Here is an 18,469-nt window from a genome sequence, read left to right as displayed (position 1 = left end):
TTGAAAGGAAATGCTCTTATCTAGGCATGGTCACATGTTAGGATCAGTCAGGTTGTTGTCCAAGCTCAGCCCAGGGGAAAGATGGATGTCACTTACATGGCACAGACAGAGCAGTGGTGGCAGCGATCAGGCTTGATCAAATGGCACCGGTCACAGAATCTAACAGCTATAGGAAAAATAAGGTGGTTAGCATTGGTTAGGGCTCAATATGACACCATATATCTTACTAGCCTATCTGGATGGCTTGTTATACACTGATTACAGGTAGTCAAGCTCATCTCAAGTTACCAAGAAAAAGGCAGATCACAGAAGAGAATTGTGGTATGTATTTTTTTCCCTGTTAGATCAATCTTGAAGGCACCTTCTGGGGGATGAAGGTAAAGGGAAAAGTTTTCATATCTGCATATCTGATAATAAGATTTGGTATTATAAAACAAACTATGCTGTCAACTGCTTGAGTGATCTTGGGAAAACCACTTAGATTCTGTTTACTCCAACTTTCCTATATAAAAACAATTAATTCAGTTGACCATTTCACAGATGAAGGAAGTAAAGACTTAGCCATATCAAGTGACTTACACAAGATCACACAGCAAGTCAGTGGCAGAACTGTGACCACTATAGTTTTTCTGACCCCTTATTTCATTCAGAGTTCTCTTCACTCTATAAGTCTGATATAAAAAAAATTCTCCCTCCCTCTTCCTTCCTTCTCTCCTTCCTTTCTTTATTTCCCTTAATGAAAGGCATTTTCCTTTTCTTCTCATTTTCTCTGTTCATCAATAGAGTATGACTATGTTTAATGTAATTATTATTAAGTGAAACAACTAAAATCATGAATAATTTGAGCTAATATAATAATTCCATCTGAAGTGTACATTAAGCACATATAATTGATTTAGCATAATGGACTGCTAATTCAGCAGTTTGTGTTTATGTCTAGCAATGGGGGGGATGACAAAAGTATGGTTATAATCAAGGCAGAGAAAAAGGGAGAGGGACACGCATGTTTAATTCATCCAGCATGTTTTTAAAGATATAGTAATATCTTTGCCCAGTTTAAGCCACCATTATCTCTAATTTAGATGACAGCAACAGATGCCTAATTATTTACTCTTTCATTCTTGTTCCCCATAATATATTCTCTATAGAATAGCCAGATGATCTGTTAAAATGTAAATCAGATTATATCACTTTTTACTTAAAACCTTCAGTGGACTTCCAACACCATTAGAATAAAATCCAAACTCCTTACCATGGCCTGTATCATCTGGCCTCTGCTTGCCTCCTCAGTTTTAACTAGTATCACTCTCCACCTGCTATACTCCAGTCACATGGCTGGCTGGCTGTTCTTCTAATACTGCAAGCTTGCTCCTAAGGGCCTTTTGTACTTGCAGTACCTTCTGCCTGGGATGCTAGTCCCTCTGCTCTTTACTTCCTGCTGGTTTTTATTATGCAGGTCTCAAACCAAAAGATATTTCCTCAGAGAAGCCTTCTCTATAGCATAGGGCTGCAAACAAATGATTCAAGGGTCCAGAGACTAGTGAGTAGTGAGTGAAGCAGCCAGTTGGAAACTGTGAGGGAACCTGAGAATGCATGCCTTATTTAAAAAGTGTGGCTACTACTCAGCTTTAGCTAGTTTTTGCCATGTGAAAATGCAGACTGAATATTGCCAGAGTGTCTGAGTTTTCAGGAGAAGCCAAAAATAAGGACTTTCATGTGGAAATATTCTAGTTGTTAAAAATCAGTAACAAATATAAAGTTTTAAATGATACATTAGAGATCAAACAAAATTTCTCTTGGGTCTAATTCATCCCATACACCTTTAGTTTGTAACCAATCTCTGTTCTATCACATCATTCTGTTTACTACTGTGAGAAATTATACAAATAATTTCCTGTCTACTTTTCACCATATTTCAGTACGCATGAAGACTTTTAAAAAATCATGACTACCATGACATCAATGCTCTAACAAAATTAATAGTAAGTCCTTAATATCTAATACCCAGATCATACTAAAATTCTCCCAGCTGCCACACAGGATCTTAATGAATGATAACTGAATAAATAAATGATAAACAGATGAACATAAATGTCTAACAGTATAATTCCCAAAGCCTTGAAACACAATCTTCCTTATTAGAAACATTAGGATGACTTGTCAAAAGAGGTTTGAGTTTCAAATTTTGAAAGGTGGAAAACTGGTTCAGCTAGTACTATTTTAGTCATACAGATGAAAACTAAGAGTAAAACTCCATAGCGGACATTTACCCAAGAAAGATGACATATCTCTGCACAAATACTTATACGAGAATATTCATAGCAGATTTACTCATGATAGCTAAGCACTGGAAACACCAAATGTACATCTACTGGTGAATGGATAAACAAACTATGATATATTCATACAATGAAATACTACTCAGCAATAAAAGGAATAAAATACACAGAAATGTGAAGGAATCTCAAAATATTATGCTAAATAAAAGAAGAAATAAAAAATCATTTTTTAAAAAAATGATTACATTTATATAAAATTCTAGAGTGGTAAAACTAATCTATGATGGAAAACTATCAGAATAGTGGTTGCCTTGGTGGTGGTTGGTGGGAGTGACTAGGAAGGATATTGAGAGAACTTTCTGGGCATGTGGTAATGTTTATAGAGGTTTTAATGACACAGATGTGTACATCTGTCAAAACACTGAATGGCGAGGGAGCAAGATGGCGGAGGAGTAGGAGACCTGGATTTCGTCTGGTCTCAGGAATTCAGCTGAATAGGGATCAAACCATTCTGAACACCTACGAACTCAACAGGAGACCGAAGAAGAGAGTAGCAACAACTCTCTGAACAGAGAAGCGACCACTTACTGGAAGGAAGGACGTGCGGAGAAGTGAATCTGAGGCAATATTCGGGAGGATAGAAGGCGGGGGAGGGGGCCTCCCTCGGCCGCTTCTCGCAAGTGATAGAGCCACGGAGCACAAAATCGGAACTTTTAGAAGCCGGCTCCGCTGAAGGACATCACTCCATTGGCTAAGCGGGGGGTGGAACCCTCGCGGGACAGTGTGGTCTCAGGACCCTCAGGGTCACAGAAAGACCAGGGGTGCCTGAGTGCAGCAGAGCTCCCTGGTATTGGAGCAGGGAAGTCAGCTGCAGAGGCGGAGCCGAGGTGCGGGCTCTCAGCTCGGGGTTGCCATAAACTGTGATCCGCGGCCCAGTCGGGCCACTGCTCCTCCAGCAGGGACCCAACAAGCGGCAGATCCGGGGAGACTCCCCTCCCTCCCCCGGGAGGAGCGGCGCGGGAGTGCACTGCAGGGATCTGCTGGGTTTGGAGACTCCACACGGGGTTGGGAGCCAGAGATAGAAATGCTCGGTCACAGGCCAGGTGAGCATGCAGTGCGGCCGGAGACCAGGGAGATGGGAGTGACTGCTTTTCTCTGGGGGTGCACTGAGGAGCAGGACCCCGAGGAAAAAACAAGACCCATCAATATGCTGTCTGCAAGAGACTCATTTTAGACCCAAAGACACCTCCAGATTGAAAGTGAGGGGGTGGAAAACCATTTACCATGCTAATGGACACCAAAAGAAAGCTGGGATGGCAATCCTTATATCAGACAAATTAGATTTTAAACCAAAGACTGTAATAAGAGCTGAGGAAGGACACTATATCCTACTTAAAGGGTCTATCCAACAAGAAGATCTAACAATTGTAAATATCTATGCCCCTAACATGGGAGCAGCCAATTATATAAGGCAATTAATAACAAAAGCAAAGAAACACATTGACAACAATACAATAATAGTGGGGGACTTTCACACCCCTCTGACTGAAATGGACAGATCATCTAAGCAAAAGATCAACAAGGAAATAAAGACTTTAAATGACACACTGGACCAAATGGACTTCACAGACATATTCAGAACATTCCATCCCAAAGCAACGGAATACACATTCTTCTCTAGTGCCCATGGAACATTCTCCAGAAGAGATCACATCCTAGGTCACAAATCAGGTCTCAACCAATACCAAAAGATTGGGATTATTCCCTGCATATTTTCAGACCACAATGCTTTGAAACTAGAACTCAAGCACAAGAGGAAAGTCGGAAAGAACTCAAACACATGGAGGCTAAAGAGCATCCTACTAAAGAATGAATCGGTCAACCAGGAAATTTAAGAAGAATTAAAAACATTCATGGAAACCAATGAAAATGAAAACACAACTGTTCAAAATCTTTGGGATACAGCAAAGGCAGTCCTAAGAGGAAAGTATATAGCAATACAAGCCTTTCTCAAGAAACAAGAAAGGTCTCAAATACACGACCTAACCCTACACCTAAAGGAGCTGGAGAAAGAACAGCAAATAAAGCCTAAACCCAGCAGGAGAAGAGAAATAATAAAGATCAGAGCAGAAATCAATGAAATAGAAACCAAAAGAACAGTAGAACAGATCCACGAAACTAGGAGCTGGTTCTTTGAAAGAATTAACAAGATTGACAAACCCCTGGCCAGACTTATCAAAAAGAAAAGAGAAAGAACCCAAATCAACAAAATCATGAATGAAAGAGGAGAGATCACAACCAACACCAAAGAAATACAAACAATTATAAGAACATATTATGAGCAACTCTATGCCAGCAAATTAGATAACCTGGAAGAAATGGGTGCATTCCTAGAGATGTATCAACTACCAAAATTGAACCAGGAAGAAATAGAAAACTTGAACAGACCTATAACCAGTAAGGAAATTGAAGCAGTCATCAAAAATCTCCCAACAAACAAAAGCCCGGGGCCAGATGGCTTCCCAGGGGGATTCTATCAGACATTTAAAGAAGAATTAATACCTATTCTCCTGAAACTGTTCCAAAAAATAGAAATGGAAGGAAAACTTCCAATCTCATTTTATGAGGCCAGCATTACCTTGATCCCAAAACCAAAGACCCTATCAAAAAGGAGAATTACAGACCAATATCCTTGATGAACATGGATGCAAAAATTCTCACCAAAATACTAGCCAATAGGATCCAACAGTACATTAAAAGGATTATTCACCACGACCAATTGGGATTTAAACCTGGGCTGCAAGTCTGGTTCAACATCCACAAATCAATCAACGTGATACAATACATTAACAAAAGAAAGAACAAGAACCATATGATTCTCTCAAGAGATGCAGAAAAAGCATTTGACAAAGTACAGCATCCTTTCTTGATCAAAACTCTTCAGAGTATAGGGATAGAGGGTACATACCTCAATATCATAAAAGCCATCTATGAAAAGCCCACAGCGAATATCATTCTCAATGGGGAAAAGCTGAGAGCTTTTCCCCTAAGGTCAGGAACGCGGCAGGGATGTCCACTATCACCACTGCTATTCAACACAGTATTAGAAGTCCTAGCCACAGCAATCAGACAACAAAAAGAAATCAAAGGCATCCAAATCAGCAAAGAGGAAGTCAAACTCTCTTTGCAGATGATATACTGTATGTGGAAAACCCAAAAGACTCCACCCCAAAACTGCTAGAACTCATACAGGAATTCAGTAAAGTAGCAGGATATAAAATCAATGCCCAGAAATCAGTGGCATTCCTATACATCAACAACAAGACAGAAGAGAGACAAATCAAGGCGTCGATCCCATTTACAATTGCACCCAAAACCATAAGACACCTAGCAATAAATTTAACCAAAGAGGCAAGGGATCTGTACTCAGAAAACTATAAAATACTCATGAAAGAAATTGAGGAAGACACAAAGAAATGGAAAAACGTTCCATGCTCATGGACTGGAAGAACAAACATTGTGAAGATGTCAATGCTACCTAGAGCAATCTACACATTCAATGCAATCCCCATCAAAATACCATCCACTTTTTTCAAAGAAATGGAACAAATAATCCTAAAATTTGTATAGAACCAGAAGAGACCCCGAATAGCCAGAGGAATATTGAAAAAGAAAAGCAAAGCTGGTGGCATCACAATTCCGGACTTCCAGCTCTATTACAAAGCTGTCATCATCAAGACAATATGGTACTGGCACAAAAACAGACACATAGATCAATGGAACAGAATAGAGAGCCCAGAAATGGACCCTCAACTCTATGGTCAACTCATCTTTGACAAAGCAGGAAAGAATGTCCAATGGAAAAAAGACAGTCTCTTCAACAAATGGTGTTGGGAAAATTGGATAGCCACATGCAGAAGAATGAAACTGGACCATTTCCTTACACCACACACAAAAATAGACTCCAAATGGTTGAAAGACCTAAACGTGAGACAGAAGTCCATCAAAATCCTAAAGGAGAACACAGGTAGCAACCTCTTCGACCTCAGCCGCAGCAACTTCTTCCTAGAAACATCGCCAAAGGCAAGGGAAGCCAGGGCAAAAATGAACTATTGGGACTTCATCAAGATAAAAAGCTTTTGCACAGCAAAAGAAACAGTCCACAAAACCAAAAGACAACCGACAGAATGGGAGAAGATATTTGCAAATGACATATCAGATAAAGGGCTAGTATCCAAAATCTATAAAGAAGTTATCAAACTCAACACCTAGAGAACAAATAATCCAATCAAAAAGTGGGCAGAAGACATGAACAGACATTTTTCCAAAGAAGACATCCAAATGGCCAACAGACACATGAAAAAGTGCTCAACATTGCTCGGCATCAGGGAAATCCAAATCAAAACCTCAATGAGATACCACCTCACACCAGTCAGAATGGCTAAAATTAACAAGTCAGGAAACGACAGATGTTGGCGGGGATGCAGAGAAAGGGGAACCCTCCTACACTGTTGGTGGGAATGCAAGCTGGTGCAGCCACTCTGGAAAACAGTATGGAGGTTCCTCAAACAGTTGAAAATAGAGCTACCACACGATCCAGCAATTGCACTACTGGGTATTTACCCCAAAGATACAAATGTAGGGATCCGAAGGGGTACGTGCACCCCAATGTTTATAGCAGCAATGTCCACAATAGCCAAACTGTGGAAAGAGCCAAGATGTCCATCGACAGATGAATGGATAAAGAAGATGTGGTATATATACACAATGGAATATTATGCAGCCATCAAAAGGAATGAGATCTTGCCATTTGCAACGATGTGGATGGAATTGGAGGGTGTTATGCTGAGTGAAATAAGTCAATCAGAGAAAGACATGTATCATATGACCTCACTGATATGAGGAATTCTTATTCTCAGGAAACAAACTGAGGGTTGCTGGAGTGGTGGGGGGTGGGAGGGATGGGGTGGCTGGGTGATAGACATTGGGGAGGGTATGTGCTATGGTGAGCGCTGTGAATTGCGCAAGACTGTTGAATCACAGATCTGTATTTCTGAAACAAATAATGCAACATATATTAAGAAAAAAGAAAAAGAAGAAGATAGCAGGAGGGGAAAAATCAAGGGGAGTAAGTTGGAGGGGGAGAGGAACCATGAGAGACGATGGACTCTGAAAAACAAACTGAGGGTTCTAGAGGGGAGGAGGATGGGGGGATGGGTTAGCCTGGTGATGGGTATTAAAGAGGACATAATCTGCGTGGAGCACTGGGTGTTATGCATAAACAATGAATCATGGGACACTACATCAAGAAGTAATGATGTGATGTATGGTGATTAACATAACAATAAAAAGTAAAAAAAAACACTGAATGGCACACTTAAGATTTGTATGTGCCTTTGTATGCAAATTTCACTCAAAAAAGAATGATAAAATATTTAGGTAGATGTGTACTGATATTTGCTATTTAGTTTGAAATGTATGAAAAAATAAGATGACTTGATGGATGATGGCTGAGGGATGGATTTGCGGACAGATATATGATAAAATAACATAGCAAAATGTTAGTGGTAGACTCCAGTACTAGGTATACAGATGAGCCTGTAGATATATATGACTTAGCCTTTTTGAGGTCCTTGCCGATCTCAAAAGGTGACTTGCCGCTTCTCTAGGTGACTTTGGATGAACTGACCTCCACTCCCAGTTCTTGTGTAAACTGGTAGCTTTTTGGCCATATCGATGAGCATCTGCTTCTGGACCTCAGGTCTCTCTTCATTTTCATAGCGTTCCTTGTCTGAATAGGACAAGTGGAACTAGAAGCAGAAGAGGCGAGACTTTATTTTCCAAGGTTCACAGAAAATGTTAAAAACAACAATAACTATTTAGGTGAAAATATTTGTTATCTACCCTTGAAGTCTAGGTACCAATTTGGTTTATAACTTTCTCAGCATAATTATCTTAATTATTTTATCTGGCTTTTATCTCAATCTTCATAAGTCCATGTGATAGGTAGTATTGTTTTATAAATAAAGAAAACTTAACGAGATTAAGTACTTTGTCCATGGTTATACTAACTAGTATGTAGCAAAACTAAGCTCCAAACCCAGTTCACCTGATTCCAAGACTTGTGCCCTTTCCACTCCATTATACCATAATATGATGTTACATACTGATGTACGATACCTTGCTGCCAGGACCCTGTTGATGATTAACTATGATTGTTATTAAGTTGTAGGTATTTTTCATAGGTTACACTCTTAGAGAAGCTGGATGAGACTGCTTGTGACACTATATTCTAATCTTGCAAATGAGTAGAAATTTGGGTATTCTTACTATTGCAGAAATTTTTAGTCTGGTATGAAGCTTATTGCCATTGTTGGCACCACACTTTGCTAATCTTGCAAAAGATATATCAACAATTTTCCAAAGTAACATAGACTTGAAAGCTTTCTTCTGTCTGGGCCAAAAGGTAGGCAGAAGTGAAAAAGAGAAGGATCTGTGATCAGATTTTGGGGGTTTAAACCTCATTTCTTCCACTTAATAGTTAAAAAATCACTTGGAAAATCGGACACTCTCAACCCAAGTTTTGTCATCTGTAAAATAGAGGAAATAATACCTACTTCATAAGATTGGTGTAAAAGTACTGTATAATAAGTAATCAAAAGTTTCTTTTACAAGTCTAATTTCTTAAATCATTTAAAAATATTTTATACTATCATTTTAAATTTTAACTATTCTAGTTTGTAGTATAAAGTTTTAACCAATTCCTTTTAATTTTGATAATTAAAAGTAGCACTTGGAACAGCCCTCTAATTTGGGGGCTGTCCTGGGGAATATAACTTTTGTGTGGCATACTGCACCTGCTTGAAAGGCAGAGGCAGGGTTGTTACTGCTAGTATGTGATGAAAACCTTGTGGCTATTCAACAAGTAAGTTTTGGATTGGAATAAGATGTCATGTTTGGATGCCCTATTTCTGGCACTAACCAAGCCTTTCTGAGGATTAGAATGCAATGAACCAGTAAACACATTTTGGGTGGGCAATGGGTGATAGATTGGGATGTATTTGGTATTAGAGAAATGAATATCATGGCTGTCAAATAGTCCCCAAAGACTCACCTTTTCTTTTTACCAATTAAAAATGATGAAGATGTGGTCTTAAGTGTTAGACATTTGCAGTTCTTATCTAAATCTTACCATCATTCCACCCAGTAAATTTAGGCCTACAAAATTCCCAACCATTCAGCCTTTCTATTGGCCTATAAGCTTCCTAAATAGGGTGGAGGGGACAATTATTTCTATTAAGCTAAAGTTCACATAACATAAAATTCCATTTTAAAGTGCACATTTCATAGTGTACACGGTGGCATTTAGTCCATTCACAGTGTTGGGCAGCCATCACCACTATCTACTTCCAGAATATTTTCATCACCTCAAAAGGAAACCCCATATGCATTAAGCTATAATTCCTTATTTCCCCCATCCCCAGATTCTGGCAACTATTAATCTACTTCCTGTCTCATTAGATTTCCTTCCTTTCTGTATATTGCCTACAAATGGTATCAAACAATGTGGTCTTTGGTGTCTGGTGTCTTTCAATTAGCGTAATGTTTTCAAGGTTCATCCAGGCTGTGGCATGTATCAGTAATGCACTCCTTGTTATACCTGGATAATATTCCATTTATGGACATACCACCCTTGGTTTATCCATTCATCTGTTGATGGATATTCCATTTCCACCTTTTGGCCATAGTGACTAGTGCTCTATGAACAATTGTGTATAACTTTTGAACACCTGTTTTCAATTTGAGTATATACCTAGGAATAGAATTGCTGGATCACAAGATAATTTTATGTTTAACTTTATGAGAAACTGAAAAACTGTCCTCCACACCAGCTGTACCATTTTACATTCCCAGTAGCAATATATGAGGATTCAGAATTTCCCACATCCACATTAACACTTGTTCTCTCCCTCCCTCCCTCCCTCCCTTCCTTCTCTCTCTCTTTTCTGTATGTATGTACATATATATGTACGTATGTATGTATTTGTATTTTGGACTTCTTAGTGGGTGTGAAGAGGTATCTCACTGTAGTCTTGATTTACATTTCTCTATTGACTAATGATGTCAATCATCTTTTCATGTGTTTGTTGGCCATTCACATATATTCTTTAGAGAAATGTCTAGTCAAATCATTTGCCCATTTATTAGTTGGGTTGTTTGTCTTTTTGTTGTTGAGTTGTAAGAATCTTTATATATTCTGGATACTTGACATTTATTGAGTATATAATTTGTGAACATTTTCTCCCATTCCTTAGGTTACCTTTTCACTCTGTTGGTTGTGGCTTGATGTCCAGAAGTTTAAATTTTAATGTAGTCCAGTTTACCTTTACTTTTGTTTCCTTTGCTTTTGATGTCATGTCCAAGAAATCATTGCCATATCCAATGTCATGAAACTTACTCCCTATGTTTTTTCCTAAAGATTATTTATTTATTTATTTACTTGAGATTGAGAGAGAGTGAGAGCGCACATGTGTGAGAAAGCACAAATTGGGGCGTGGAGGAGCAGAAGGAGAGGGAGAAGCAGACTACCTGCGGAGCAGGGAGTCCAATGCAGGGCTCAATCCCAAGACCCTGAGATCATGACCTGAGCCAAAGGCAGATGCTTAACCAACTGAGCCACTGAGGCACCACCCCCCCATATTTTTTTCTAAAGGTTCTGTAGCTTTCCATTTGAGCTAATTTTTGTATATGGTGTAAGGGTCCAACTTCATTATTTTGCATGTGCATGTCCAGTTTTCCCAGTACCATTTGTTGAAAAGACCATCTTTTCCCCATTGAATGGTCTTGATACCCTTTTCAAAAATTACCTGACCATATATGTGAGGGTTTATTAGTAGGCTCTTCTATTCCATTAGTCTTTGTATCTGTACCACACTGTTTTGATTACTGTAGCTTTGTAGGAAGTTTAGAAATGAGTAAGTGAGACCTGCAACTTTGTTCTTTCTCAAGATTATTTTAGCTATTTGGGGTCCCTTGAGATTTCATATGATTTTTAAGATGGAATTTTCTATTTATGCAAAAATATCATTGGGATTTTGATAGAGACTGCATCAAATCTGTAGACTACTTTGGGGAGTGATGACATTCTTAACAATATTAATTTTTCCAATCCATGAACATGAGCTGTCTTTCCATTTATTTGTATCTAATTGCTTTTAGCAACAGTTTTTAGTTTGCAGTGTACTGAGATTTTCACCTCTTTGATGAAATTTATTCCTAAGTATTTTATTTTTTTCATGATAGTAAATGTAATTGTTTTAATTTTTCTGATTATTCATTGTTCGTATATAGAAATGCAACTGATTGCTGTGTGTTGATTTTGTATCCTGCAATTTTGCTGAATTAATTTATTACTACTAACAGTTTTTTGGGAGGATCTTTAGGGTTTTTTGACATATAAGATCATACTATCTGTGAACAGAGATAATTTTACTTTTTCTATCCAATTTGGATGCCTTTTTTTTCCTTGCCTACTTTCACTGGTTAGAGAATGTGTTCCTCACTTCTCTCTCTCTCTCTTTGTTTTTTGGAAGATTTTGAGAAGGACTCATGTTAATTATTCTTCTGACTGAATTTACCTGTGAAACCATTTGGTCCTGAGCTTTTCTTTGTTGATTGGTTTTTGATTAATAAATCTCTTTACTTATTTTAGGTATATTCAAAAATTTTTTATTTCTTCTTGAGTCATTTTTGGTAATTTGTGTATTTCTAGGAATTTTTCCTTTTAATCTAGGTTTCTAATGTATTGACACACAATCCTTCATACTATTATAATTCTTTCTGTTTCTGTAGTAATGTCCCACTTTCATTTCTGATATCAGTAATTTGTGTCCTCTCTTTGTTCAGTCTAGCTAAAAGTTTCTTAATTTTGTCGATCTTTTCAAACTCCCAATTTTGGTCTTATTGATTACTTCTACTGTTTTCTATTCCTTATTTGGTTTTTATCTCTGCTCCAATCATCACTATTTACTGCTGCTAACTTTGGGGTTAGATTGCTCTTCATTTTCTGATTCTTTAAGGTGTAAAGAATATTGGAATTGACATATTACTCCTTTTATAATATAAGTATTTATAGCTATAAATTTTCCTCCAAATACTGCTTTATTGCATCCTAAAAGTTTTGGTATGCTGTTTTTCATTTTATCTCAAAGTATTTTTTAAATTTCCCTTGTGATTTTTTATTTAATTCATTAGTTGTTTAAGAGTGTTGCTCAATTTCACAAATTTGTGAATTTATAGTTTTCCTTCAGTTATTGATTTCTAGTTTCATTCCACTGAAGTCAGAGAAGCTCCTTTATATGATTACAATCTTTTAAACTTATTGAGACTTGTTTTGCCTCCTAACACATGGTCTATACTGGAGGATGTCCTGTGTGCTCATGAGAAGAACCTGTTACTCTTCTATTTTTGGGTAGAGTGTTCCATACAAGTGTATTACATCTAGTTGGTTTATAGTGTTATGAAATCCTCCATTTCTGTATTGATCGTCTGTCTAGGTGTCCTATTCATAATTGAAAATGGGTTACTGAAATCTCCAATTACTGTAGGACTGTGTATTTTTTCCTTCAGTTCTGTTAGTTTTTACTTCCTATATTTTGGGGCACTCTGTTTATAACTGCTGCATGTTCTTGATGAATTGACTATCTTATCAATATGTAATGTCCATCTCTCTTTTTTTGTGGGTTATTTTACTTTATTCATTTTATTTTTTCTGGCTTTACTGAGGTATGACTGGCAGATAAAAATTGGATATATTTAAGATATGCAATGTGATGTTTTGATATACATATAAATTGTGAAATGCTTAACACTTAAAGCTAATTAACATATCTCCCACCTCACAGTTATTATTTTTGTTGTGGTACAACACTTGAGATTATTCTCTTAGTATTTTAATTATACATTATTAATACATTATTATTAATTATAGACACCATGCTGTATATTAGGTCCCCACAACTTATTTATTTTATAGCTGAAATTTTGTACATTTTTGCCAACATTTCCCCTAACTCCCACTTCCCAGTTCCTGATAACCACCACTCTGCTCTATTACTATGAGTTTGCCTTTTTTTAAAAAAGATTCCACATATAAGAGAGATCATCAGGCAGTACATGTCTGTGTCTGGCTTATTTCACTTAGCATAATGTCCTCTAGGTACATCCATGTTATTGCAAATGGCAGGATTTCTTTATTTTTAAAAGACTGAATAATATTCAATTATACATATATTCCATATTTCTCTATCTATTCATCCATTGATGAACACTTAGGTTGTTTCTATATCTTTAAGACTATAAATAATGCTGCAATAAACATGGGAGTGCATATGTCTCTTCTTCAGTAACCTGTTTTCATTTCCTTTGGATATATACCAGAAGTGGGATTTCTTGATCATACGGTAGTTCTATTGCTAATTTCTTTCTTTTTTAAGATTTTTATTTATTTATTTGAGAGAGAGAGTGAGAGAAGAGTGAGGAACAGAGGGAGAAGCAGACTTCCCCGCTGAGCAGGAAGCCCGATGTGGGGCTCCATCCCGGGACCTCGGGACCATGACCCGAGCTGAAGGCAGACGCTCAACCAACTGAGCCACCCAGATGCCCCTCTATTGCTAATTTCTGAGGAACCTCGATATTGTTTTCTATAATGGTGGTAGCAATTTACATTCCCACCAACAGTGAACAAGGATTCCCTTTCCTCCACATCCTCACTAACACTTGTTTATGCCTTGACTTTATGATAATAGCCATCCTGAGAGTTGTGGGGTAATATCTCATTGTGATTCTGATTTACATTTTTCTGACAATTAGGTTGAGCACCTTTTCATATACTTGTGTGCCATTTGTATGTTCTTTTGAAAAACATCTATACAGGTCTTTTGACCATTCTTAATAAGGTTATTATTATTATTGCTATTGAGTTATATGAGTTACATATATATTTTACATAGTAACTGCTTATCAGGTAGTTTGCAAATATTTCTCCCATTCCATAGATTGTCTTATTATTGTATTGATTGTTTCCTTTACTATGCAGAAACTTTTTAGTTTGATGTGGTCCCACTTGTTTATTTTTGCCTTTGTAATGTGTGTCTTTGGTGTCAAATCCAAAATATTGTGCCAGGACCAATGTCAAAGAGTTTTCCTCTATTTGTCTTTCTTTCAGATTATTATGATTTCAGGTCTTTTGTTTAAGTCATTAATTCATTTAAAATGAATTTCTGTGAGATAAAGATCCAATTTCTTTCTTTTGTATGTGAATATCCAATTTCCCCAGCACATTTATTAAAGAGATTATCATTTTCCCATTGTGTATCCTTGGCAACTTTGTTAAAGATTAATTGACTGCCTATACATGGGTTTATTTTGAGCTCCTGAATCTGTTCTAGTCATTTATGTGTCTCTTTTTATGCCAGTACTGTTTTGATTGCTATAAATTTATAATATAATTTGAAATCAGGAAGTGTAGTGCCTCCAGCTTTGTTTTTCTTGCTCAAAATTGCTTTAATTATTTAGGATCTCTTCTGGTTCCAAATGAATTTTAGGATTGTTTTTTATATTTCTGTAAAAAATATGCCATTGGAATCCTGAGAGGTATTGCACTGAATCTGTAGATAGCTGTGGGTATATGGACATTTTAACAATATTAATTCTTCCAATTCATGAACATAGGGAATCTTTCCATTTATTTGTGTCTTCTTCAGTTTCTTTCATCATTGTTTTATAGTTTTTCTTGTACAGTTCCTTCAACTCTTTGGTTAAATTTATTCCTAAGTATTTTATTCTTTTCAATGCTACTATAATGCAATTTTTTTCTTAACTTCTTTTTTGGATAGTTTGTTTTTATGTACAGAGATGCAACTGATTTATGATTTTTTAAATTTTTTTTACCCTGCAACATTACTGAATTTATTAGTTCTGAAAGGTTTTTTTTGTGGGCTTTTTAGGATTTTCCATATGTAAGATCATGTCATTTACAAACAGAAAACTTCTTCCTTTTTTTCCTTCAAAATTTTTTTATTGTTATGTTAATCACCATACATCACATCATTAGTTTTTGATGTAGTGTTCCATGATTCATTGTTTGTGTATAACACCCAGTGCTCCATGCAATACGAGCCCTCTTTAATACCCATCACCAGGTTAACCCATCCTCCCACCCCCGCCCCTCTAGAACTCTCAGTTTGTTTTCCAGAGTCCATCGTCTCTCATGGTTCATCTCCCCCTCTGATTTCTCCCCCTTCATTCTTCCTTTCTGATTTGTATGCCTTTTATTTCTTTCCCTTTCCTAAGTGCTTTAGTTTAGTACTTCCAGTACTGTTGAACAGAAGTGGTGAGAATGGGCATCCTTGTCCTGTTCCTGATCTTAGAGGAAAAGCTTTCAGATTTTCATGATTGAGTATGATGTTAGCTGTGGGTTTGTCATATATGGCCTTATAATGTTGAGGTACATTTGTTCTACACCTAATTTGTTGAGAGTTTTTTTTAAATCATGAAATGATGTTGAAATTTGTCAAATGCTTTTTCTACATCTATTGAGATAACCATATGATTTTTATCCTTCATTTTGTAAATATAGTATATCACATTTACTGATATCCTGAGTATAAATCCACTTAGCCATGATGAATGATCTTTTTAATATGCTGTTGAGTTTGGTTTGCTAGTATTTTGTTAAGAATTTTGCATCTTTGTTCACCAAGGATATTGGCCTATAATTTTCTTTTCTTGTAATGGCCTTGTCTGGCTTTGGTATCATGACAATGCCAACCTTGTAAAATGAGTTTTGAAGTGTACTGTCTTCTCCAATATTTTGGGAGAATTTGAGAACAATTGATGTTAATTCTTCAAATGTTTGGTAGAATTCACCAGGGAAGCCATCTGACTTGTTGGGGAACAAAGGCTGGTCTTTTCTACTCTGCATCACCATCACTAATATGGTCTTTTTCTTCTTTGTATCCTGTAACACTTTTTGGCTTAAAGCCTCTTTTAAATGTGATATTAGTATACCTACCCTTGATCTCTTTTGATTACTATCTGCTTAGAATAACTTTTTCCATCCTTTCATTTTCAGCCCATTTACCTTGGTTCTAAAGTGAATTGTTTGTAGATAGCATAAAAATAGATAATAAGGAGACTTCCAGGGAAAATGGCAGAGTAGGAGGACCCTAGGCTCAGCTCTTCCCACAGATACAACTAGATAACACTCATATCAGTGTAAATAACCTGGAAAATGACCTGAAGACTGGCGGAATAAACTCCACAACAAAAGGCAGAGAAAAGGCCATGTCAAAGAGGGTAGGAAGGGTGGAGACGTGATCAGGAACTAAAGGGACTCCTGGGACTGTCTGCAGGAGAGAAGGATGGCTTGAGCATGGAAAGGGGAAACAAACCCCCACACTAGGAAGTCTGCACAGGGAATATAAACCCCCATAACATTTGCATTTAAAAACGAGAGGGGCTGAATTTCATGAGCTCTTAAAACCAGGACTTAAAACCTGAAATTTAAAAAAAATCAGCAGGCTCAGCTCTGGGAGAGCTGGTGGGCAAGAAGAAACTGAGTTCCTACCCTTAAAAAGACAGCATAATAAACAGCCTGTGGAGATACAGCATAGAAGCAGCAGTTTGAAAGTTGCCTGGGGTATATGGGAGGGAGTTATTTACTAATCTCAGAGCATGTCCTGGAGGGAGAGAACTAACAGGGAAACAACGCCAGGAACAAAGGAACTGGCAGATGCCATTTCCCTCCCCAGCCCTAGAGTTGGACTGTAAATTGCTAGCAATGCTACCTTGACCCACCATGCAGTGCTTCTACCAATTCACCGCTCCAGACAGCCCATCTCAGTCTGTCACTCCAGGGCCCCTCCCACAGAGGACCAGGGGCACACAAAGCTTGCTAACACCACCGCCCCACCAATGAACCCCCTACACTATGATTCAGTGGATGCACACTCTCCAATATGCTCTCCACCAGAGCCCATACAAGGTGGTGCCACAGGCCTGGCAGTATGCAAGCAGGCCCTACAGTGACCAGCACTACACCAAAGTGACTCCTGCCTTGGAGAGAGGGAAAGATAACCACACAAACCACTCAGACTGAGGCCACAGCAGAGGGCTGGAGGCAGACAACTGGTCTGACTCCAGGCTTTGCCCACCAATGAAAGCTTCCCAGGGGACAACATGGGGAAAGCACCCTGCAGTTAAATGCTACTGCACCTCTGGCAAATGCCTGGTCTGACTTAACTAAGCCCAAGATGTCCCCAGACTGCCCCACTAACACCACAGGGAGAAAATACTGCTGACAACAGGCAAAGAGAGCCATTGGGGATGAATGGACTGAGGGAAAAAATGGCTCAGCCGCAACAGCAGGGTGTATACATTACACATAGGAGACATTCCTGAAGTACCAGGTTCTGAACAGGGGATACTACACAGTAGGGCAGTACAGGACTTCTTCTACATAAGGCCATTACTTTCAAGTGCAGGAGACATAGCTATCTTTCCTAACACACAGAAACAGACACAGAGAGTAAGACAAAATGAGGAGACAGAAGAATATGTCCCAAATGAAATAACAGAATAAAATTACAGAAAGAGGCCAAAGTGAAACACAGATAAGTCATACGCCTGATAGAGAATATAAAGAAATGATTATAAAGATACTCACTGGACTTGAGAAAAGTAGAAGACATCAGTGAGACCCTTATGAAATATATAGAAAACACATAAAAGAACCAATCAGAGATGAAGAACATGAAATTAAAAATACATTAGATGGAATAAATAGTAGACTAGAAGAGGCAGAAGAATGAATCAGCAACTTTGTGACAAAAGACACAGAGTGACAAAATGGATAAAAAAGAAGAGTCATCTATATGCTGCCTATAAAAGACTGATCTCAGACCTAAAGACACATGCAGGTAGAAATTGAGGGAATGGAGAAGCATTGAACATGCAAATGGATAAGAAAAGAAAGCCAAGGTAGCAATACTTATATCAGAAAAAATAGACTTTAAAATAAAGACCGTAATAACAAACAAAGAACACTAATCATTAAGGGGAGAAACCAACAAGAAGATATAACAATTGTTTATATACCAACATGGGAGCATTCAATACTTAAAGTAGTT

General features: G+C 37.7%; 1 protein-coding gene across 1 annotated transcript in view; it reads right to left on the bottom strand.

Moving 5' to 3' along the window:
* ZDHHC15 (zDHHC palmitoyltransferase 15) overlaps nucleotides 1-18,469 on the bottom strand; it is a 149,285-nt gene that overhangs the window by 55,338 nt on the left and 75,478 nt on the right. The window contains exons 4-5 of the mRNA XM_088028985.1: nucleotides 7,969-8,089; nucleotides 97-166 (exon numbers count right to left, since the gene is read on the bottom strand). Coding sequence (XP_087885111.1) covers nucleotides 97-166; nucleotides 7,969-8,089 — 191 coding nt within the window. The remainder of the gene's footprint in view (nucleotides 1-96; nucleotides 167-7,968; nucleotides 8,090-18,469) is intronic.

This window comes from Eumetopias jubatus, unplaced genomic scaffold, assembly GCF_037043125.1.
Source record: "Eumetopias jubatus isolate StellerSeaLion01/CBP00866 unplaced genomic scaffold, mEumJub1_p1.0 scaffold_11, whole genome shotgun sequence".
In the NCBI taxonomy this organism is placed as follows: Eukaryota; Metazoa; Chordata; class Mammalia; order Carnivora; family Otariidae; genus Eumetopias; species Eumetopias jubatus.
This window is presented reverse-complemented; position numbering and strand designations above follow the sequence as displayed.